General features: G+C 35.7%; 1 protein-coding gene across 1 annotated transcript; it reads right to left on the reverse strand.

Annotated features, from left to right (window-relative positions):
* Window positions 1-25,422, reverse strand: LOC141576755 (uncharacterized). Its single transcript, XM_074360156.1, has 11 exons — window positions 25,339-25,422; window positions 20,555-21,261; window positions 18,406-18,526; window positions 17,040-17,105; window positions 16,167-16,230; window positions 14,746-14,813; window positions 12,655-12,786; window positions 11,177-11,284; window positions 9,198-9,312; window positions 8,755-8,817; window positions 1-6,531 (listed from the first exon to the last, which is right to left on the reverse strand). Exons 1-7 carry the CDS (start codon window positions 25,420-25,422, stop codon window positions 12,739-12,741), a joined length of 1,158 nt encoding a protein of 385 aa, XP_074216257.1. The 3' UTR covers window positions 1-6,531; window positions 8,755-8,817; window positions 9,198-9,312; window positions 11,177-11,284; window positions 12,655-12,738.

Raw genomic sequence — 25,422 nt, forward strand, 5'->3', positions numbered from 1 at the left:
TTATACAGTATTTTAAAGGTTATATTTTATTTTACTTATTTTTAAACATTTTTTATTGAGTAATAGTCATTTTACAATGTTATGACAAATTCCAGTGTAGAGCACAATTTTTCAGTTATACATGAACGTACATACATTCATTGTCACTTTTTTTTTTTGCTGTGAGTTACCACAAGATCTTGCATATATTTAAGATTCCACACATGAGTGATCTCATATGGTATTCCTCTTTCTTATGTTCTGCTCCACCTAGAATAATATTCTCCAGGAGCATCCATGTCTCTGCAAATGGCGTTATGTTGTCAGTTTTTGTGGCTAATATTATCCCATCATATAAATACCCCACATCTTTATCCAGTCATCTGTTGATGGACATTTTAGGCTGTTTCCATGTCTTAGCTGTTGTAAATAGTGTAGAGAAATCAGCTGAAAACCTTATGGGGGTTCCCTTGTAACTCACTCTTTGTTTTTCTCTCACTTCCTTTAGGATCATTTCTTTATCCTTGACCCTGGCTATCTTGATTAGGATATGCCTTGGTGTGGGTATGTTTGGGTTCTTCCTGTTTGGGACCCTCTGAGCCTCCTGTGCTTGGATATGATTCCTTCTTTAGGTCTGGGAAGTTTTCAGTCATGAGTCCTTCCCATACCTTTTCAATCCCCTTTGTTCTTTTTCCCCTTCTGGAACTCCTATTATGCATAGATTGGCACACTTTATATTACACCATAGGTCCCATATATTGTTTTCATTGTTTTTTATTTGTTTTTCTCTCAGCTGTTCTGATTGGGTGCTTCCTGTTGTCCTGTCTTCTAGATCACATATTTGTTCTTCTGTATTTTCTAGTCTGCTTTGCACAGCCTTTAGGTCAGCTCTCATCTCAGACAATGAGTTTACTAATTCTACTTGGTTCTTCTTTATAGTTTCTATTTCATTTTTGACATATTTTATATCCCTAAACACTATTTTTTTTAGTTCCTTCAGTTCTTTGATCACTCTTTTTTTGAAACCTTGATCTAGTAGGCCATCAATGTCTTTTTCTTTGATCATGCTTTCAGGGGATTTCTCTTGATCTTTTAATTGGGAGTGGTTTCTCTGCTTCTTCACAGTGCTCCTATCTCTCTGGCACCGTGGCTTAAGGAGTATCAGTTACCTACTTAACCTGGAGATGGTGTGCCCTTAATGATTTGATCAAGAGGTCTTTGTATCTTCACCCTGCTTCGCGAACTCAGCTTGCTGTTTCATAGGCCTTCTGTTGGCGCCCTCATCTGTGCTGCTCTCAGTGGCTGTTAGCTAGCAGATTGTGTCCCCTCCTAACACTAGGTCAGGAGCTGAGCTCTTACCCGGTGGGCGGGCAGGTCACTCCCCCTCCTGATGCCACAGTCAGATGCTGTGATCAGGGGGAGGCAGGTGGGCAGATCACACCCCGTCCCAGCACCGTGGTCAGGTGCTGTGTTCCTGCTAAGAAGGTGGGTGGCTGCCCACCTGCTCTCTCCTCGTGCTGGTCACTCTGCTGCTCTGTGCAGCTGCCTGCTCTGCCTCGGATAGGCGGTCTGTAGGTGGGCTCGGGGAAGACTGCGGAACAGCCCCACCTATGCTCTGTGCCAAATCTGAGCTCCTTGTTTCTCTTGGCAGCACAAGTTCTCTGAGGTGTCAGGGTAGAAAGATCCTCTCTGCCTCGGGCTATAAACAAGTCTCAGTCCTGCCTAGGAGGTTGTGGAGCCCCCACGTGCAGATTCAGGCCTCAGCCCCGCCCCCACCCAGGCACTATGCACAGGAGGAGATGGTAGCTGTGGCTGAGCCCTGCCTCTCTTCTTGCGAGATGTGCCAGTAATGGCACAGGTCTGAGGAGACAAAGGCTACAGCACCCCTCCCCCCAGGGCACATGCCTGTTTACAGTTTTGTTTACCTTCTGAGTTAAAATTTACCTGACAATGAAATGTATAAATTAGTCTTTTGAGGTTCATCCTTGTATCAGTAGTTGGTTCTTTTTTATTGTTGAGTAGTATTCCATTGTTTGAATATACTATCATTTGTTTTATCCATTCTCCTACTGATAAATACTTGGGGTTTGGATATCTTTTTTTGCAAGCAAACTTTTTTTTAAAAAATGCAAATATAGTATACATGCTTAAATGTGAACACATCTTAAGTATACAGCTCAGTGATTTTTCACAAAGTAAACACATCTATGTAACCTTCATCCAGTCAAGAAACAGGACATTGCTGTTCCACTTTGGGTTTCTTCCCAGTTACTACGGCACCCCTTTGATGGACTCACCATCCTAAATTCAGCCACCATGGATTGGTTTTTTTGCTTTTGAAATTTTTGGTCCCGTACTTTCCACTCAACATTATGTAAGATTCATCCACTAGTGTTTTCTGTAAACTAGTATATTTTTTATTGCTTTAAAGTATACAACTTGTATGCATGTGCCACCACTTATGGTTATGTATTTATTGTTGACAAGTGTTTGGGTCATTTTCTATTTGGGGGTATAACAAATAGTGATCATGAGAATTTTCTGGATGTCCTTTGGTGCTCAGATGTAGAAGTTTCTGAAGGGTACACATATGGCTTACCCTTGGTAATAGGGTGTGGGTGTGTGTGTATGTGTATGTGTGTGTGTGTACATATATACACACACACACACACACATATATAACTTTCATTCAAAAAGCCTATTTCCAAAGTATTTGTAAGAATTTATATTCCCACTGGCCATGTGTAAGAGTCCCCATTGCTTGTTGACCTCACCAATGCTTCATATCACTTAACAACTAACTATTCTAGTGGATGTCTAATGGTGTTCCAAGTGTGGTTTTAGTACGTATTTCCATTATTACTAAAGAGGTCAGCCCCTTTTCATAGCTTATGTGGATTTTTGTGTGTGTGTGTGAAGCACCTGTTCAGTTATTTTGCATATTTTAATATTGAGGTTCTGCCTTTTTCTCCACTGGTTTTTGTTCTTTATATGCCCTAGATACAAGTCTTTTGTTGGATATAGGTATAGCAAATATATTTTCCCACCGTGTGGCTTAGCTTTTCACTTTCTTAATGGTATCTGTTGATAAAAATAATTCTTAATTTTACTGAAGTCCAACTTAAAACTCTTATGTTTCATGCTTTGTCTGGTTTAAGAACTCTTTGCCACTTCAAAGTCATTAAAATATCTCCTACACTATTTTCTAGATGCTTTATTTTGGTGGGGGATTAGGTTATTTATTTTAATGGAGGTACTGGGAGTTGAACCCAAGACCTTATGCATGCTAAGCACACATTCCACCTAAGCTTTACCCTCCCCCAGATGCTTTGCTTTATGTTTCAAATATATTAGATTTATAATCTATCTAAAGTTACTGTTCATGTATGGTACAGGGTTTAATTCAATGCTGTTCCATTGGTCTATATGTCTAACTTTAGGTAGTTATCACATAGACTTAATATTGTTTTATAAGTCCTTTAACATTGTTCTTTAATATCATCTTGGCTATTGTTGGCCCTTCACGCTTCTCTATGTATTTAGAATCAGCTTGTCAAGTTCTACAAAAAAACAGTAACAACAATTAACTGTTGGGGATTTTGATGTGCACATATAAATCTTTGAATCAGTTGAAGGGGAACTGACATCTTTAAAATGCTGAGCCCTCCAATCCATAAAGTTGGATTACCTCCCCTATATTTATTTTTATCACTGCTGTAACAAATTATCACAAATTTTGCAGCTTAAAGCAACACAAACTTATTATTTTATGGTTCTGTAGGTCAAGTCAGGAACAGGTATCATTTGGCTAAAAATCAAGATGTCAGCAGGGCTGTATGCCCTTCTGTAGGTCAAAGGAAGAATATATTTCCTTGTCTTTTCCAGCTTCTAGAGTTCACCCACATTTCTTTACCCATGGCCCTTCCTCTATCTTCAAAGCTAACAGCTTTACAGCTTTCTAATCCTTCTTCCAAAGTCATATCTTTCTGACCACAGCTGGGAAAGATTTTCAATTTTTAAGGACTCCTGTTGTTAGACTAGGCCCATGTAGATAATCCAGGCTAATCTCCCTGTCTCAGAGTCCTTAACCTGATACATCTGCAAAATCCCCTTTGCCATGTAAAATAACATATTCACAGATTTCAGGATTAGAGCATGGATATAGGTAGGGGTCAGTGTGGTGCACTATTCTGTTTATCAAACTGTTTAACATTTGACGCTTTCTGACAAACGTACAAGATAGAAGATCCTGATCATGTTTAGAATGCTTCCTCTGCAAAGTATTGGGCACTGAGTTTATTTGAAAGGACTGAAAATAATACCACAGGAATGGTTTCCTAATTCTACTGACATTTACTTACTTTATACTTAAATACCCAAAATGGTCAGCCAGGTGTGGGATCTTGGCAAATAAAATAAAAGTATAATTCAAGCTTTTATCACTGAATTTACTAGCTAATTCTGTTTTAGAAACAGACAGAAAATAAAACAATTTAGAGTAAGTCTGATTACTTATATATTAAGTGAAAATTAAGTTTTAAAAGCATGTCTGAATATGGGATAAAGTAAGCATCATAAAATGTAATGTTAATATTTAGTACCTGCAAATCTCAAACTCCCAATTTATAAACAAGTTCATACTGTATAGCACAAGGAACTATATCCAATACTGTTTTGTAGTAACTTATGGTGAAAAAGAGTATGAAAATTAATTTATGTATGTTCATGTATGGCTGAAGCATTGTGCTGTACACCAGAAATTGACACATTGTAAACTGACTACATATATATATATTTGAAAGGGCTGAAAGGACTATATATACCAAGAAAAAAAATTAGATTGATAACCAACAAAAAAATCTGTCAGTAATATAATGCTAGAAACACAGACACAAAAGAAAATCTCAGGCATACATCTGTTTATAGAGTCCTAGAAAAAATAGTGCCTATGCAAGTCCCTGATAAACATGAGAAAATAGGAAAGGCAATATAAAAGTTCAAAATGCTTTGCTATGTAAGAGCTGCAAGGTGACTCAGACACAAACTTAAGTGCTCAAAATGTTTATATAATTAATGATAACTTAAAGTAATTGAGGACATCATTTTAAATGAGATAAAAATAGCTGCTCAATTTTCATATTACTAAGCAAGTCATTTCTGTTTATAGTAGGTTTATATTATTTTTATATGTATTTATATTTTATAAAGACATCAACTTAGATCCTGGCTGATAACTGACAGTGGAGCAACTGATTGATTTAAATGGGTATCATAGACTTATCAGATTTCATATGCTTTAAATATACATTAATTATTAGCTGTCAGGAAGAGTTCAATTTTCATTTATTCTAACATAGATGTGTCACAGGCAGGTTACTCTGTATTTACAATGGAGAATCATGATAGATATAAAGATATCAAGCCTTATTGATCTTCATAGGGGTGCTTTTATAAGAAAAGGAGAATAAAATAAGAAAAATCTAAAATACTACTTTTTTTATAGTGTTCTAACAGTTTTATCTTATTTTTATTTTTTTACTGAGTTATAGTCCGTTTACAATGTTGTGTCAATTTCTGGTGTACAGCACAATTTTTCAGTACTTTACGAATATATGTATATTTGTTTTCATATTTTTCCCCATGAGCTACTACAAAATTTTGAATATATTTCCCTGTGCTATACAGCATAAACTTGTTTATCTATTCTATATATACCTGTCAGTATTTACAAATCTTGAACTTCCAGTCTGTCCCTACTCACACCCTGTAAAATACTATTAAATCAACATATATTTATGAAGAACTATGAAAAATGGGAAACTATAAGTTGTTTCTTTAAATTGGAGGAAAGAGAACTACTTTAACTGGAAAATAGTTAAAATCTGGCAAGTTTTATGATTTCATGTTCACCCCTGACAGCTTTTTTTCTTCCTTTCTCCTTCAATCTTTTTTGGACCTTCTAAAGAATTAAATTAAAAAAAAAGAAAAAAAAGAAAGAAAGAAAGAATAAAAGAAAATTAAGAAACAGATTTGCATCTAAAATAACCTCCTAACTGGAAAGATTGTATACTTTGTGAAAAATTTACAGCTGCCGACTTATGATCTATGTCTCTGTCCACACTGCCTTACTTGTTAGGAAGGGTCTTAAAAAAAAAAAAAAGTAAAGAAAAATAGCAAATTATAATGGCTTTTACATTTTAAATTCTTTTCTATCTGTCTACAATCTGCTCTATCATGAGTTATTAAGATAAACATTATCAGCTATACTCTACTTTCCTATCATGCACATTGTGACTCTGAGAAGCACGCACAATCTAACTTACCATCTGCAGGTGGTGTACAGGTTAATGCAGTTCTTTTGACAATATATGGTTTTGTAGTCTAGTTGTCTAACTACTACATAATGGAAAAGATGTAGAACTACTGGTACCACTGCCCTCGGTCTCTGTCATTTACCTTAAACATACCTGGAAAAGTAGATTCAAAAACTCATTGGCAAGAACATTTTTCACACTCCAGATATGATATTCCTCTAGAGTTAAGATGGCCATTCTGAAAGAGAAACAATATTTAAGAATATCTTAAATCTTCATCTTATATTATTTGAATAAAATCTGTTTTATTAAACTTGCAATGGTCATTTGTCTGAAAGAAAACTAATGATTTAACGTAGATGCTATGTGTTCATCTGAAAGTAGGCCAGCAAGAATAAGTTCAAAGTAAACAAACTCTGAAGTAGTCACAACGTGGGCAATTTATCACCAAAAATCTTCTTCCTCCAGTAAGACCTGGGAAATAACTCACAGTATCTTCTGGTTCAAGGTGAAGTTTACTAACAGAACCCACAAAAGGTTCTGGTTAGAGAAAAAGGACTATTTACTAACTTTGAAAGCATCTTTCCAAACTCTCTGGATTACGCCCTTTGACCCTAACAATTTTCTAAGATCTTCTTTAAAACATCTGGCAATATTATTAGACTTCTTAAGAGATTTTAAAAAACTAAATATATATAATAAATGAGTATCTATATTAACATTTCCTCAAAATAAAATTTAACATTACTTTCACAAGTTGAATAAAGCAGTATTTTTTTTTTTTTTTGGTCTCAAAGTGTACCAAAAATTACATTTATATACAGTAGACAATATTTCTTGGCAGGCAAAAATATAACCAAATGCTTCTTACTTCATGTTTTGAACAATCACCTTAACAATCCTAGATGAATAATAATGTTCTTAGCTTTTATTATTTAATTATATTTTTATTATCTAATGATTTATTATTTAATGATATTTAATATTTATTATTAATGATATTCATGTATTCATTCAATATATAATGCCATTTATTATAAGAAAAGATTTTAAAGCACTATGATGGTAATTATTGGCTTTCATGATGCAACTTCCATAAAAGCATATTAATACCAATGTAATGGTACAAAATAATGGGTAATATTGTCACAGTCTAGTCACCAGTGAATATGGGTAATAGGTTTGGTTGAAAGGTCCAAATTCTATTCTAAATTTTTACCATTTCATTATTATAATTACACGGAGATGGAGCAGCTAAATGATCTTTTTTTTAATGTTCAAAAGTACAGCCATAAGAAGAAACACGGTCTTACATAAAAATAGACAGCGATGATAACCTCCATACTTATCAAACACCCAGAAAAAAGGCAATGGAAATTGTATCTCTACATAAGGTATTTCCTAACAGAAACTTTCCTATGTTTCTGTTTTCATATATACCAAATAGAAATGGCTACCTTAGTTTTGGGCAGAAAAGTAAATGAAGACATTTATCTGAATTGCCAAACAAAGATCAAGCCCTGAAAAATTCATTTCTATTATTTATTTCTGTTGAGTGTCAGTTAATAAGACTATGATGATTTCTTCTGGATTTATGATTGAAAAAAAAAGTTACTTATTTTTCTAAGCCTGTATAAGACCACTATGGTCTACATCCTACCATCTGCTACTTGGTACATGTCAACATTTGAATAGAAAGGGTCAAATTAACTCATATGTGTCTCACATATATGGATTATCTTCAGTTTCACAGGGATACATAGACATTAAGGCAAACCTATTATAATATCTTTAATAAATGTTGTGAAACTAAAAAAAATTCAAGGCTTTGTTCTTTGTAAAGTACATGCTTGTTTCTGCTATTATGCACTTATTCTGGCTGCTATTAAAAAACTTAGAACAGACCGTCACCAATATTATTGAAAAAAAAATTTTAAAACTATATACACCACCCAGATTGAGATAAAAAATAATTTCCATCATCCCAGATATCCTATGGTCCTTCCCAGTTAAATCACCCATCTCCAAAATCACTATTGTAACACTTATTAACATGAGTTGTCTCTGTTCTAGAACTTCATATAAATTGAATTGTACAATGTGTTCTTTTATTCTGTGGCTTCTTTTGCTCAATATAAGCTTTGTCTTACCATAATGTATTAAAATGGGAGAAGTAAAGATTATAAACTACAGATGGCAAGGGCTGTCTCTACTTAATTTTTATAAAATGCCTAGCTTATAAAATATAATGTTTTTATGTAAATAACACTTAATGGGGTTGTTTAAAGGTGGAATGGGCTTTCCTTAGGGACAACTTGGAGGAATTGTAACCACAGGTCCAAATAAGCATTTAGCAGGGATGATGTAGAAGAGATTCAAGTATGTATATGTAAGGTATGTGTAACAATTCAGAATATAATGTATTTTTAGAAAAGAATAAATTAGTCTCTGCTAGACTCACCTTTGTGGTGTCATGTGCATTCTATGTATCTTCTACAATGTTGGATACATCCACATGTAATTCCTTTAAAAACAGAAACCCAAATCAGTAGTTAGGATAGAGAGGGTATCATTTTTATTAGCCAGTAGCTGAAGTATAAAGTATTTTCGGTCAACTTTTTTTTTCTTTTTTTAATTACAGAAATAGATTGCTTGTTTGCCTTAAAAATTTATGACAATTTTCCAGTGGTTTCATTTTTTTAATATAATACAATCAGCTTATTAAATTTTCTAAGGCAAATTCTCTTCCCAATTTTGCATCTTTGGCTATGAATATTTTGAGTAGCATAATATAGAACCTAGAAGTAGTAAGAAATCTTTTTCTCAACCTGTTTTAAAAAATTCTTCACTCTATATTCCTGTTGGAAGTTTACATTCAAGAAGATGTATACAATCAGACTTTACCAGGGTATCATCGGTGCAGTTGTCCTTCCAGACCTCTAAATGTGCAACCACGTGTCTCTCAGTTCAACCCTAGAGAGAACTCCATCACCGTCAACATCAAATACCTTGAAGCAAACTAAAGAAAAGAAACTCTTATGGAGGGAAATTACTTTCATATTCTGAAGTATAATACATTTTATTACAAGCTGCCCTAGTAAAATTACTTAGTTCCTCAAATACATTCTGGATTAAGTTCTTATTTGGAGGAGATTGTGTCATTAAAGTCCTTTGAACTTGTAGGAATTCCTGTACACTTCACAAGTCTGTCTCCTTATATCATTAGCCAGCTAAGAGAACTCTATCCTTCACCTAAATCTGAAGTTAAATTTCTTGCAAACTGAAAAAGAAGGGCCAAGTTACTATACAATATCTCACAGATTTTGAGAAGGTAATTCAAGCTTTTAAATTAATTTCTAATATTTAAAACTGATCACTTCAGAGTTGATTCTTACAATGTTGAAAATATTCCATCTACATTAAGAATCAACAAAAAGCTGGTACAGTCAGCCCCCTGTATCCATTGGTTCTGCATTCACAGGTATAAATAATAGATCAAAAATTATATATATATATATATATAAATTTTCCCAGAAAGTTCTCAAAAGCAAAACTTGAATTTGCTATTCACTGACAACTATTTACATATCATTTACATTGTATTTACAAATAATTACATTGTATTAGGTATTACAAGTAACCTAGAGATGATTGAAAGTATACAGGAGGATGTGCATAGGTTATATGCAAATACTATGCCATTTTACATAAGGACTTGAGCATCCATGGATTTGGTATCTGAGGGGGTCTCAGAACCAATCCTCAGCATATAATGACAGATGACTGTATAAAGTTTTTGCCTCTCCAGTGTAATTAATGTGCACCCAATATTTTTGCCTAAGAACAATCTCAAATATTCAATGAAGTTTATATACAACAAGCTAAAAATCCGAAATATCAGCACTTTGCTAATTAACATCAATATAAGCAAAATTGCTAGTTAGTCTAGTTGGTTAACTTCCACTAGTCCACTGGCAAAAAATAAATTAAAAAAAAATTTAAGACAATAATTAACCTCAATTGAGAAACAAAGACTTCAGCCTCTTTAATACCAGAACTTTAATGTGAACAAATAATCTATCACAAAGCCAGGTTAGAGTAATGGTATACTATCAGGGAAGATAAAAGAAATCTAAATTTTTAAGATTAAATAATTATCTACTTCACACACCCGTGTGTGTAATAATTATGTATTAATTATGCTATTAAATTAACTGAGTACATCACTGTACAACATTAATAAGAATATTGAACTAATAAGTATCATACCCAAAATACGCAGTATTTGTTAAGCTGTATTTTAGAAATATGCAGAGATAATAACCCTAGTGAATATATAAGAATTAGGTTCCAATTAAATGTAAACTGCTGCATTTTCCTAACCAAATATGGTTAAAATTTATTAATGTAATATGCTTATAAATTACACTATAATATTTTAGCTAGGTTTAAAAGATAAATTTAGTATTTAATAAAATTGTTTTATCATAAATTTAATTTTGCTAATATCAATATAAACAGTGCTAGAAAATAAGTTGGAATTCAAGTTAAGCAAGACAAATTTTCTATATAGACTACCAGAAAATATATTCTATATGCTTAACATTTTCAAATACATCATGAATGATGTAGTTCATTTATCATGAATTGTACATTCATCTGGAAAATCAACCATTATTAATAACAAAGATCTTAAATTACTCCACAGTAAAAAAGAATAGATGATTGAACCTTTACACTGACCTCAGTAAAACCTCAGGAAGAGATTGCTATTTGCCAAAGGGATGAAAATTCAAGCCTTAATCAGATGATTTTTTACATGAATGGATGCTAATTTTTTTCTCTGTATAGCTTCCAAATTTTGTGATGTTTAACACACTTACATTTCTGTGTTTCAGCCAGAGGTCCTCTGCAACAAGCTGATAACCCACAGGATATCTCCTTAAAATCTATGTGGCTGTCATGATTTTCACCAAAAGCATTAAATAAACCTGTAAAATAGGAACACAGAATAAATCACAGCCAACAAACTTCCTGTTTATAATGACATGCTTATGAAAGGAGGCATGACTCGCATAAACTGACTTAGTTTTTAAAAGTTATCAGTAGTTTCCACTGTCTTAGGAAGTTTTTTTTTTTCCCCCTGGAATAATTATAACCAAAATTTAACTTCCTAGAAGAAAATACTATCATTTAGTGTTTGGTTTTGTCTGCCTACCTGTCTCTATCTTATATTAATTCCAAAAGTCAAAAGTGATTGTAGAATGTAAAAAATAAAAATATATTTTAAAAATGTAACTGGAAAAAAGTCAGAGACCACAATTATCCTAATTCGGAAAGACTAAGAAGAAAAAAGAAAAAAGAAGAAGAAAAGTTGAACTCTATCAAAGATATACTGTGTTGTTATTAACAAGCTTCATACAACTCCTTCATGAAGCAAAGAAAACTAACACACTATATTATAAGAGAAAGAAATTCTGTACTGCCGTCTTCATTGTACCACTTAATCTGTATAAATAAATATGTTAAATTTCAGAAATAAAGGGCAATTTATAATCTAATCTTGTGGTTTTTAAACTTTTCATAAAAAATAAATGGAATCATTTTGTTTTCAAATGAAATGATTTTTCAATCTCTAATTCTAAAAAGGTAAAAACATAACTGCACTGCTGAAGTGGAAGCCCTGTCTGTTCTAGCTCCCCTAACAAATATTACTAAAACACACTAGAAACCTGAAGAATACAGACTGTCTATTTCAAGAATCTAATTCTGTGCCCTCAAAGAGCAGAAAATTGAAGCTAAGAAGTAGTTAAATGACTTGCTAAAAGTAAGAAATTTTTTTAAAAAGGTCTGAATCAGAAGCAGAACCCAAGCTTTCAGATTTCAAATACAGTTTTTGTGATTATCAGCCACAACTACTCCTTGTAAACCTCATTTAATATATATATATATATATATATATATATATATATAGTAGTGAAAAGTTTAGAGCTAAGTGGGGACCTTAGAGATGGTCTAGTCCAGTGGTTTCTTAATTTTTTAAGGGTGGGGGAAGGATACAGCAGTGGAACCTTCTTCTATATAAAAGAAATACAATAGACACTACTCAGCTGAGGAAGAGGTGAGGTCACGTGTGGAAGCTAGAGCTTTGCCTATTTAGTGTCCACCACCCTGACCTTGCACCAGATGCTGAGGCACCACACTGGAGCACAGTTTCATAATTATTGTCTTGGTCAAACTGATTTTATATATGAGAATATTCAGGTGCAGAAAGGTAAACCGACTTACACAAGGCTCCAAAGGTGGAAAAAGGCTCACGTGTTTACCAAAGAACATTTGTAGAAAATAGAAGGATTCCCACCTTCACTCAGAGATGGACAAATTGGTGGTGAAGCCAATGGGCCAAATGTCTCTAAATCAAATCATCCAGTTCGGGATTGAGCCCTCAGCAACCAACAGCATTTCTCCAGATAAATGATGTCTGATTCCTCCACTGACAATCAAATCAAAAAAGATTATAAAATCTCACTCTTCTCTTCTGGACAATTAATTAGTTCATCCTGATAATGTAACTTCTAAAGATACATTTTAATTTCCCAGTTAAACTGTTAAAAAACTATCTAAAACAAAAACTCTGAAAGACAAATATATTGTATCTAATACAAGTGGCATGCAAATTAAATTCAAATTAACATAAAAGAGGCTTTAAAATTGGAAAAAAATTTGCAATTTCCCATTAAGCACGCTGTTTAATTCCAACATGTAAAATAATAAACTAAGATATTTATTTTTTGCTTCCCACACTTTTATCTGTATTCACTTTGGTGATTTTAATCTCTATTTTGGATTTGAAAATTCTTCATCATAGTCTCTCCTGGCTACACAGGTAACACACTAATAGCAGAATCTATGTTTGATTTATCCTGTCATTATGGTAACCACTTACACATTTAATACTTATTAAATAAATGTACAAAGGGGATAGACCTAAGCTTCTCCTTCTTGGTCCTAAAATTCTTACTACCCCTCCTATAAAGGCAGGAGCCTTCTCTGTAGGACAGAGTGTAAATGTATCTCCTGAGAAGGATTCCCCAACAAGGGCTGTCTTTAGAGCGTGCTTTTAGATAAGATGTTTTTATGGGACATTTCAATAAAAGGATCAAGGACCTAAGCTTCCCAGTATGGTGGGAGTTGTGATGGGCATGGGAGGATGCTCACTTGGGAGGATGAGATGTTAAAGACACTAACAGTGAAAAGGACAGGGCAAGATGAAGGGCGATTGGGAAACAGGACCACAGAGATGTGACATCTACTTCCCACTGTCATCTAAGTGATACCTACTTGAAAGAAACATTTCTACAGTTAAATTCTATAATAGGGGGTTATTTAAATGAAGCACACATATTCTCAATGAGTAGATCACCTAATTTTTAGAGATTTAGAGTGCATTAGCATTTTCAGAGTACTTTTTACATCAATAACTAGTATTTATTCCTGTGTGCTAAATAAGTATGTGGAATTATTTCCATTTTGCTTTTAGACTTACTACAGCTTAACCTATTCACTGCACTGACACAGAGTAATTTTTCTAATGAATAAAAATGATAATGTACAAACTTGTTAAAGATTCTTTAATTTCTCCATCACCAGATTTATGAACATTTAGACCTATGTGTCAGGCCCCGTTTCTTACCAGCTTTTTCACCAACACCTTACATTTAGGTTATATTGCATTACCCAGAGGTCAGGAAATGTTCTTTCACACATCCATGTCTTTATTAGGTCTTGTGTCCTCTGAGGAGAAACCTTCTCCCCACTTTCACATCCTTCCATTTTACAGCCTAACCACTAATCCTTCTGTGAACACCTTCTAATGCTTTCCAACCTCACCAGCTACCCCAGGGTCTTAGCTTCTCTCTTCCGCAACTCTCCTCCACTGTATATAGTATCCAATATTTAAGTGAAGTATGAGTCCTCATTTACAGGTCTGTGGCCTCTCTAGATTACAAAGTATTTGGATTCAGTAACCTTGTCCTTTTATCACTGTTGCTGCTAGAATTCATTTCATAGGACCTGATACATAGTAACCACACAGTAAATACTTGCTGAATGAATGAATGAATGAATAGCCAAGGCAATCTTCACAGCCAAGGCTTCCCCATCCCAGCTCAGTATTCTTTCTGTTACATCAAAGAGACTCTGCCCCATGAAACAACAGACCCTGCACATTTTAACAAATGTATACAATTATTAGGAACTATTATTAGAACAGAGACTAGCACTACTGTTCTCATAGTTATGTCACGTAAGAAGTGTATTAAAGCTCGTTCTGATTTGTTATTTATACAAATCAGCTATGTCTGTCACCAGTTTAAATATTAGTAATTTAGAAAACAAAAGTTATTGACTTATCTACTCATCAGAAAACATTATGACAGATCTATTTACATACCTCTTTTGTCAGTTTATATACCAACTGGAAAAGAAGAGGTGTACAGTCAACTCTGAGGGTATAATTGCCTGCAAAATAAATAAGAGAGTATTTTAACACCTCCAAATGGACTTCAAACCTGTATTTAATTCTAACTTTATTTTCTAATTATAAACAAGATATAACAGATTTCAAATTGAAGGCATCATTCCTGAAGAATTAAAAATAGGGTGGACCCTACAGATTATCATATTCAGTGAAGTATGTCAGACAGAGAAAGGCAAATATCAAATTATATCACTTATATGTGGAATGTAAACAAACAAAAAAATGATACAAATGAACTTATTTACAAACCAGAAATAGATTCACGACATAGAAAAGAAACTATGGTTACCCAAGGAGAAAGGGGGAAGGGAAGAGAGATGTTAGGAGTTCAGGATTAACAGATATACACTATTATATATGAAACAGATAAACAACAAGGACCTACTGTATAGCACAGGGAATTATATTCAGTATCTTATTATAACCTATAATGGAAAAGAATCTAAAAATGTATATGTGTATGTATATGTATATGTATATGTATATGTATATGTATATAACTGTGTAACTTTGCTGTACACCTGAAACTAATATTATAAATCAAATGTACTTCAGTAAAAACAAATAAATAAGATTTTAGAATAGATAGATAGGTAGGTAGATAAATAGACAGACAGACAAACAGTCTGGCTAAAACTAAAACACAAGGTGGAAATAACTCTTCAGGAGCCAGAGAGGCTGCAGCACACACTCGGGATAGGAGACTGCAGAGGCGGACTCTGCTGCTAAGGCCGCAGCTCCTGCAGTAACAGTAAGGGCCATTGCTCATTACGGCAGCAGTACCTAGGGGTCTTTGGCAAAGGAAGTGGTAAGGCCATAATGTTCATGTTTTTATTCATTCATTCAATTCAATATCAAGACTTTAGACTAGAGCATGTCAGTAACTAACATGTGTCCTGTGACACTTACCTAGAAATAACCATAATATGATGAAAGCCTACAGATGCACATGCCACATGTCAGGGTCAAAAGGAAGTCTGTAGTGGGTGCTTATTTCAGAGTTGGTCCAATACATACAGGAACTATTTCTGTATGAAATATTTTACCCCAACTTTTAAAAATAGCTCCACAGGAAGAATGTCAAAAGTACTAAAGGTTTAAGTAGTAATCCAAGATAGGCAAATGGTAAATATTCTAAAGAAATTAGGATCAATAGCTTAGTTATGAATCATATTGATTCATTTGAATCATAATAATGTTCTCTCTGGTAAAATGGAGAAATGGAGGTATTATTGAGGCATCTCATAGAAAGAGGATAATCCTAGTTTATGAGTTGGAGTTGATAGACTTAAATACTGGTATACTATTTAATGACAATCTGAAATAAAATTTGCCTTCTGTGTATGAGTCTGCATTGATATATGCAACCTCTCTCTCCTGGAGTGTTTTCACATTCTCCTGTAGTTGAAGCAAAGCAGTCACTTAACTCACAGCATTTACAATTGTGGAAATACAAGCAAAACAAACAAATTAATTCAGTAAAAGAGTGGTTTGCAGGTACCATTATAAATCAAACGCCTATGCCTTTGACCATAATTTTAAGAAAATGCTATTAACTGCTTGATAATATTAATGCAATTAAAACAAGAAAGAAAAATATTAGTGATGCTGTAGCCACTTTTCATAGCAACAGCACGGAGACCCAGAGGAAAACTGCCCCTGATCCCCTGCACCATAATATGAAGGGGGAAGGCTCGGAGATGCTCAGCCTCACCCTGGATCTACTGGAAGAGAACTGCTCAAAGTAAGGCCTGGAAATGTGTACTTTTAAAAGGTGTCCCTGGCAATCCTTACAGACATTAAAGTATGAGATCCCTTGACGTTGGGGATCCAAGTAACTTTACCATATTAAAAGTGAGGAAGTTGGAAATTTGATTTATCAAGAATTTTTTGAAAGAGAAGATATTGATGAAAAAGAAAAAGAAAGGAGGGGAGGATAGAGAAAAAACTAGAGGGAGAGAAGAGTGGCTATTAGGACAAAGACAAGACATTTCTCTCTCACACATACATGCACACACGCACACACATTCTAGAAAAATACAGCAGAAGAAGACTAATGCCATCACACACATGGGAATATGCAGAGAGAACTCTCTTCTTCTCTCTGTTTCTCTCTCTCTCTCTCTCTAGCTTGCTACCTTATAAGAGCAGTTACAGTAAAAATATTTAAAGCTGTGAGTGGTCATCCCACAAATGAGAATTCTCACCTGTGCACTTGGCCACACGGGATAGATGACAGCTGATTCTGCTGCAGAGTTTCCATTATGACAGAGCTACAGTAGAAATAAAAAAGATTCCTTAAATATATGTAAAGGTAAATGTGCTGCTGAATATGATCAAGAAGCTAGTAGAAAATGGGAAACAATATTCAAATTGTCTTTTAACTCACATGAATTTAAATTAATGTAAGGCATATTATCTTGTATCTTGGATTTATTTTATCTGTATTCTAAGCTGCTTAAATTATAGAAAGACACATGTATTTCTATATACATGTATTCACAAGAAATTATATATTTCTAAAAGTAAATGACCTTAATGAATAAGATCTGATTCATGTAAATAAGTGTATTATGAAATGCATGTTCATAACACCAACATAATAATAAGACTTTGCAATATACATGGAATCAAATGTGATACAAGTAACTGTGATTTTATTCCCATACTTATTTGATTCATATTATTATTTTAAAGTATGCAGAAATGAGTCAGAAGGAAAGCATTTTAAAAACCAGATACAGTGATAAGAAAGATATGGCATTCTTCAAATCAATTCTATACAATTTGGACTCATAAATGATGAACAAAACAGAGGATAGTCACAGGAAAGTGCTTTTTGGTGCACCTGCCTTTAAAAAAAACACACAAGCCTACCATGAACATGTAAGAACTTAGAGTTACTGGACAGAGAGCCTAAGGGAAGAAGATGAAAGAAGGGGGCCTATGAAAGACACTTTAAAATAAAGCATTAAGAGCCAGTGACAAATGAAAATTAATCATAATTGAATTAAAAATAAATCCTTGAAATTTTAGAGTAATTCAATTTACAAAATCATTGTATTATACTTCCCAATCAGGCACTTTTGTAAATGGTAAAATATACCTATGGTTACAATTTAGTACGGAATCCATAAAGGAGAGACTATAATCAGAGTATACTCATCTTAAAAGAGCATGTTGTTTTCCTAGATAGAAGAAATCCAAGGAAACTGTAAAAACTTGAAAATTAATGCCAAGGATCTATATCAGATTTTTAATAAGCTAATTCACTTGTCAGAAGCAGCTTCCTAGGTTTGACTATTTTCTGAGCTTACAGATTTTACTTACTTATCACAAAACAAATACAAATAGAAACTAAAATATTTTAAAAATAATGAAAAACTTGGTTTGTACTTAGTAATTAAGAGGTTGTTCTGTTTTACCAAACTGATGTAAAAGCAAAAGCAAACTCTATTTCTTAAATTTTCTTGAGTATTTATCCAAATTAAAACAATATCAGGTAATGGAACACATCTGTGATTACCCTGAGATACATGTTGACCAAGAAGATACGTTTTCTGTCTTAGTTACCTCAGCCCATTTGTGGAACCCAGAAGTCCAATTTTTTCTGCATCCCAGCTGGCAAAAATGGTAGTTCTTCTCGGTCTCCAGCCTGTAATCATTGTTAACATACATGGTTAGGTACATCTGCCTAAAAACAAAGGAAAATTCACTCAAGTCACTTTCTGTCATCACTTGCCAAGGAAACATTATTTACCTCTACTAATCAGTTTTCCAAAATTCTGGACAACTTCTTATAAATCAGCAGTTCCACTGGTTAGGTCAGTACCTCCAAATACCCAGAAGTCCTGATGATCTCCCAGAATAACACACCTGTTTGGAAAGGAAGGCATTCAAAAGAATGACAACTTAGAATGTATTATAAAGAGCAGTAATTTATGTTTTTAAATTAAACTTCCTCCTGCTTGAGTTTCCTCCATAGAAAACCATCAAGGTAGTGTCTCCTTTTAGAATTTACCTTTTGTCCCCACATTTAATTATATCACATCAACCAGGAAAAAATATTAAGAGTAGATTAAAATTTATCTTCTCTTACTCCTGTAATCTTTGTAAAAACAAAATGTTTTAATACATTTTAAAAAATTCACCAACTCAACAAGTTTCACAGATCCTCAGGTAGTTCTGATTACATCGTAAATGCTTGTGATTTTCTTGATGTTATGAACATGCATTTTAACCTTCCTAGAATTTCACAAAGGGAACAAATTACTTCACATAGAGCATTATGTCTAACAGGTTCCTTCCAATGTTTTATTCTAAGTCTCAGAAGTACAGAAAACTGTTTAATAGGATGATAAATTCCCATATGCCCACCATCTAAATTCAATCATTGTTAATACTGTTGAACTATTTGCAAGCGAGTTGCGCAAATCATGACAGTTCTCTCCTATGTATTTAAGAATGCAACTTACGGTGAGATTAAAAAAAAAATCAGTATTTTATATTTTTCCTCCCTCATAGCTCTATTGTTGGTATTTATTTAAACTTCAAAATCATTATTCAACGTGAAAAAGAATCTTGTTCTTAGCAATTTAAAAAAAAAATTGTGTATTTGTCCATTTAGAGCTCAAATCAATTAAAGGATATAAGCCCCAGATGCTTTTTTTGATATTTTGACCAGGGAAAATTTCTGTTTCTGACTTTTCTCTTAAACTGTTACTGAAGCTACATACTCTGTTTTCCTTGTGTCTGTATGTGTCTGTTTATAAATCACATTTTTCATTGTGTACCTCTAGAGGGTATTAATACATGAGATAATAAAGTCTATGTTAAAGGAACTCAGTTCTAATTGAGTTAAATAAACACTTTTTAAAAAATTCTTATAAAAAAAACTGAACTTCTAATATCTTAAGAGTTTTGAAATTTTAAAACAAGCTTCTTACAGAACTTATACAACACTTGCAGAATCCAAATTCACATTGCTAAGGCAAATCATTAACCAACAAGGCTCATTTAACCATTTTAGTTTAATAAAAACAGCTATCTCCTCTCTGATTCATCAGTGTGAAGTTTCCCTTTCCCTCTACATTTCAAGCCAGTCAAACTAAAGTTCTGATCATGCCATGCTGTTCCCCAACCCTGCACAAGCTGTCCTCTGCAGCTGGCGTTTACTGCCTGTCTTGATTCTGTGGAAATCTTAGTTTGTGTAAAATTAAGCTCAATGAGCACACGGTCTGTGGTCATGCCTCCTTAACACCAGTGCTGTCCGGGGTTAGTAACAGTAACGACTATGCTGGTAAGCGCATGGGGCCATGTAGCAGTTAAGCGTTCACCACTGTGACCATCTAACCCACCCCCACAGAAGTGACCAGTGAACTTCGCTCCTTCCCCTCTTCTCTCCTACTCCTTCCCTTAAGTTAACCTAGGGTTTTGCATGCATAGCGTTTTGACAGTTATCTGAAACACTGTTTTAAACCCTCAGTTGAAAAGGGAAGACAAAATGTTACACCTGGCCCAGAGAAGGAGAGGGCTGGGGAGTGGCCCAGAGGAAGCCGAACGGGACGCGCGGCCTCGGATCACAACACAGCCCCGTTCCTTCCCGAGTTTCGCAGCCGGGAAAGCAGAGGCCTGGGGCCCGGACCGCCTCGGGGCCTTCGGGGGAGGCCGAGGGAGGGACGGCGACCCGCGCAGGGTTGGGGAGGGACCCGCAGGGACTCACCGTCTGTGCAGCGGCTCCTGACCCACGGTGGACGGGCGGCGGTGGCGGTTGAGGCTGCGGTGCCGGCTGAGGCGGCGGCGGCGGCGGCGGTACCGGCTGAGGGGGCTGAGGCGGCGGCGGTTGCGGTGCCGGCTGAGGGGGCTGAGGCGGCGGCGGTTGCGGTGCCGGCTGAGGGGGCTGAGGCGGCGGCGGCGGCGGCGGTACCGGCTGAGGCGGCGGCGGCTGCGGTGCTGGCTGAAGCGGCGGCGGTACCGGCTGAGGCGGCGGCGGCGGGGGTTGAGGCTGCGGTGCCGGCTGAGGCGGCGGCGGTACCGGCTGAGGCGGCGGCGGTTGCGGTGCCGCTTGAGGGGGCTGAGGCGGCGGCGGCTGCGGTGCTGGCTGAGGGGGCTGAGGCGGCGGCGGTACCGGCTGAGGCGGCGGCGGCGGGGGTTGAGGCTGCGGTGCCGGCTGAGGGGGCTGAAGCGGCGGCGGTATCGGCTGAGGCGGCGGCTGCGGTGCCGGATGAGGAGGCTGAAGCCGCGGCGGTACCGGCTGAAGCGGCGGCGGCTGCGGTGCCGGCTGAGGCGACGGCGGCTGCGGTGCCGGCTGAGGGGACTGAGGCGGCGGCCGCTGGAAGGACTTGAGGGACTCGAAGGCCTTCGCCAGCTTTTCCAGGGTCGCCATGGCGGCCTCCCGCCCCGCGGGGACAGCCCACGGAGTCGCCAGGCCTACTGGCGGCTCCGGTCAGCAGCGTTGGCAGTTAACGGGGCTCGAGGCCGCCAGCAGGTGCGGACCCCAAGCGCGCGGCCATCTTGAAGCCCTCCCGACAGCCCCCGCGGCCCTGCGTCCTGCCACGCTCCGCCGGTGGGGCGGGGCCGGGCCGCGGGATTGACAGCCGGAGGCAGCGGCCTCCGCCAATGGCTGCCGCGCCCGCCCCTTGGGCCCAAAGAGCCGCCACGGCTGCTGGAGTCACTTCTTCACGGCGAGGGGCGAGGGGTACTGCAGGGAGATCGGGAGGGCGGTTCGGGGGCGGGGTTGCGTGGCACGGCGAGGAGGGTGGGGAGGGCGGGGTGACTTGAGATTGAGGGTCTCTCTCGGCGAGGGGCGTCCTCGGACGACGCCTAGCGGGTGGCGCGGAGGCGGGGCAGTGGGCTGGGAGCCCGAGACCCCAGCGGGGCGCTTGCCCACCCCGCGGCGCGGGCGGAGGGCCGGCTCGCCGGACAGCCTGCTGTAATATGCTGACTGTTATATATTTGGCCTTACCCTTGTTAGTTGCCTCAAATCACTCCTTGTTCACCTTCATGATCATTACCATAGATATACGTCTTACAATCCTCGTACTTACTATGTTCCCTCATGCTACAGGGCCATACACATGGTATTCTCACTCTCAGAAATAATCTTTTACACATCAATGCCCTACTCCCCTCAAGAGATTTGCCTATCTAATTCCAATCACTCTCAGTGCTCAGCTAATTTGTGAATTCATAAAGCCCATTACATTAACATAATTTTTTAACACCATGTCATTCTCCTTTATCACATTATTAAAGTATACGTTATAATAAGATAAAAACTATTCCATGCATGAAGGTAGTTATTAAACAATTAAGTTCACAGTATAAAGTTGTAAGTACATATACTGTATATTATGAAAAATGTTATGGAATAACATACTATAGTTAAATGCATTCATAATTTTTCTTAGAAATATGGGAATATTTATTCCAAGTTGGATCATCACTATATGTGTGTGTGTATATATGTATATATCTCTCATCCTTCATTCACATTAAAAGTTCTGATAAAATATTGCCAACAATTAACTTTTATACCCCAAATTACCAATAAAGGAATAGGAAAGAAGGGAGAAAAGAAGAAAGGAAAGAAGGAAAGAGGAAGGAAGGAAAGAAGGAAATTGAGGGGTTTTAGAACTCTTGAGATTGAGACATATTAGATTAAGACTCAGATGTGTACATTTATATATGATAATTATTTTCCTGAAATTATATAAAAACACATAAAGAAAACTGAAAGCTAAATATAAAATTATGTACAACCCAAATTTGAGGTTAATTTATATCTTCAATTGATATGCATTTTTTAAAATTTAATATTACACTGTTCCATTGCTATAATATAATCAAATTCATAAACAGAAAACTATATATGATATATACATCCTCTCACCTTTTATAACATTTCTGAAAGCATTTTTGAAGTAGAATATTTTATGTTTAAAGTTTTTATCATTAGAAAGGCTTAGAATGTTTTCACACTACTAGATTTAATTTATTTCATCGTATAATTTTTTTCCAATACATGAGAAGTAATATCTTATATGGTTTTGATTCATTCTTTAAGCAGTTTTTTTAATATTGTGTAATAAGTGAATTCATGGAATATTGTTATAGAGTTAGACATTTTTTGTTTGAAGATGTCATCTTTTGTAGTATAATAATAAGGCCATTATTGTAGGAATGTGAAGGAGTCAGACATTGCTTTTAGTAAAAACATCACTCTAAAGGGCATATTGGCAATAGCAGCATGTGGTTAAGATCATGTCAATTTTTTGTAAATCTTTAACAAATTCTGAAATCACTCTGGTTGCTTACAAATTTATAAAACACAATTACTTACAGGAAGAACAAGGCTATAGTCACTGCATGACAAAGGAATGCTGCTTAATAAATAAGTGAGGAGAAGAATTAAGTTTAATTCAAGGAAAGCAGCATTCTTAAAATATTTTGAATTGATTTGAGAAACAGGGATTTTATGATTATTTATTTAGTAGAGTTTATATAGACATTTATGTGTGTGTGTGTATCCTTCATCTCTGTATCAATTCAAATAAGATTTTGCCAAAAAAATAAACTTTAGAGCAAAAAATACCAATCAAAAAGAAAGAAAAGAAGAGGGAAGGAAAGCAGGAAGGCAACTTAACATCAAAAAATTTCATCATTATTTAGAGTAAAGATCTATATCAACTAAACATGTGTATTGTGACCTCCACATTCCACTAAAACTTATGCCATTTACCTATAAATATAAGCTTTTATTTGCTTCTACAATAAATAATACATAAATTTAATGAAACTGCAGCTCAAAAGAAGGAAATAACATTAGAAATTCAGTCATCCAGTGCAGTTGCTAAAGTATGGGTATGACCTGACTCTTAGCAATCAGAGAACAACCAAGAAAATGTGCCAAACTGTTGGATACCCAGATCTGTTCCCAGGGCAGGGAATAGGCATAGCAACATAAGTAAAAGAATATACCATGTTTAAAGCTTAATTATAATGCAAAATAGATATTTATCTATATCTATTTCAAAATGTTAAATTTAAAAGTGGACCAGAAAAAAATATAAACAAAATTACTTCTCTAGAGAAAACAAAGAATAGCCTTGTCTTCTTCTATTAAAGACTGACTAGCCACAATATATTATGGAAATAGCTATACAGCTTTGAGGAAAATATTATAATTCTATAATTGTGTTACCACTAAGGTTGTTATGTTTGTAGTTAAGCCAAAGTAATACTAAGACATTCAAAGAATCAGAAGGAATGGTAACTATATATTTATCCTAAAAAAATAGTAGTAAGTACTAAGAAAAGGATACATTTTTTAAAATGTAAGAAGTAAGACAAGATTATATAAATGCTATGTTAAAGGGTATTGAATCTACAGGTAGACAAAGTGAGGATCACGTCTATTTTGAAAATATTTCAAAATAAATGCCAATAAATAAAAATAATTCTTAAAATGATATTTCAGTCTAACTTGTTTGATTTTGTAAATGCATGTTACTTTATATCAATTTGCATTATTGATTATTATATGGTTAATAACACAGATACAATTAAAAGAAAATGTATAAAAAGTTGAGATAGCAAAAATAACTTTCTTTTCTAATATTTACAAATAAATGATTTAACAGTGAATTTTTATCAATCATAAGTCTTTATATTTTCAAGTAAAATATAAAATTATAATGGAGAAAAAAGTGATCAAAAATAATTCAAATAAAAATGTTAAGGAGAATAATCATTTATACCATTTGCCATCTACTTCTTCTTGGTACTGTAACCAATCACGAGCCACTGTAGCAGCTGACCTCCAACACTCCCTGAAAGTTCAAGGTGGAGATTAGGAATGGGGCACTTTGTGCTGCGGGAAAACTGACAAAATAGAGATTCAGATAGATGTTTTCAGGAGAAAATTTTATGAGCCCCAATTCTTGCATCTCCTTATATCTAGAAGAGCACGAAATTCATTAAAAGTGATGTCTGCTCCTCATAACTGGCAAAAGAACTCAATGTGTGTTTGACTGCACATACTCCCCTTCACTAAAATTACATATATAATACTGAGTTTCCCCCTGCCTCTTCAGAAAAGTTCCTCAGAGCCACCTGAGGTGCTGTCTCCTAGATTATAGTCCTCATTTAGCCCCAAATAAAACTTAACCCACAACTCTTATGTTATACAATTTTATTTCAGTAAACAGCATGTATATTAAAATTGTTCAAAACATTGATGTCACAATTGATGAAAAGATACCTCTGCCTATATAATTTCGAATTGAAATAAAAAAAAAAAACTGGGCCACCGTGATAATGAATCTGTGTAAGGAGAGACATTTTCATCATGATGAATGGAAGATAAATCACTCTAAGCTTAAAACTATGCATCTGGACAAATTAGCAGTTGTGAGAATAATAACCAAATACACTTCTAGAAATAAAAAGGATGCCAAAAAATTTACACCCAGACATCTTCACAGAGAGAATTGCTGGAGGATGTACTTCAGCCCAGTCTGCTTGATGATCCACGAACTGGTCCAACACAGAGGGGAAGGAGAGGCCATAGAAAGAAGCAGAGCACTGCAT

This window comes from Camelus bactrianus, unplaced genomic scaffold, assembly GCF_048773025.1.
Source record: "Camelus bactrianus isolate YW-2024 breed Bactrian camel unplaced genomic scaffold, ASM4877302v1 HiC_scaffold_28, whole genome shotgun sequence".
NCBI classification, from domain to species: domain Eukaryota; kingdom Metazoa; phylum Chordata; class Mammalia; order Artiodactyla; family Camelidae; genus Camelus; species Camelus bactrianus.

What these genes read in the sequence shown, in the direction of transcription:
- LOC141576755 (XM_074360156.1), bottom strand. Translation starts at nt 25,422, where the DNA reads ATGCAGTGCTCTGCTTCTTTCTATGGCCTCTCCTTCCCCTCTGTGTTG. An exon ending in TGCAGACTCATACACAGAAG is followed by an intron (nt 14,814 to 16,166) that starts GCAAATTTTATT and finishes TTTATTTTGCAG; the next exon opens with GCAATTATACCCTCAGAGTT. An exon ending in TATATAAACTGACAAAAGAG is followed by an intron (nt 12,787 to 14,745) that starts GTATGTAAATAG and finishes TTTGATTGTCAG; the next exon opens with TGGAGGAATCAGACATCATT.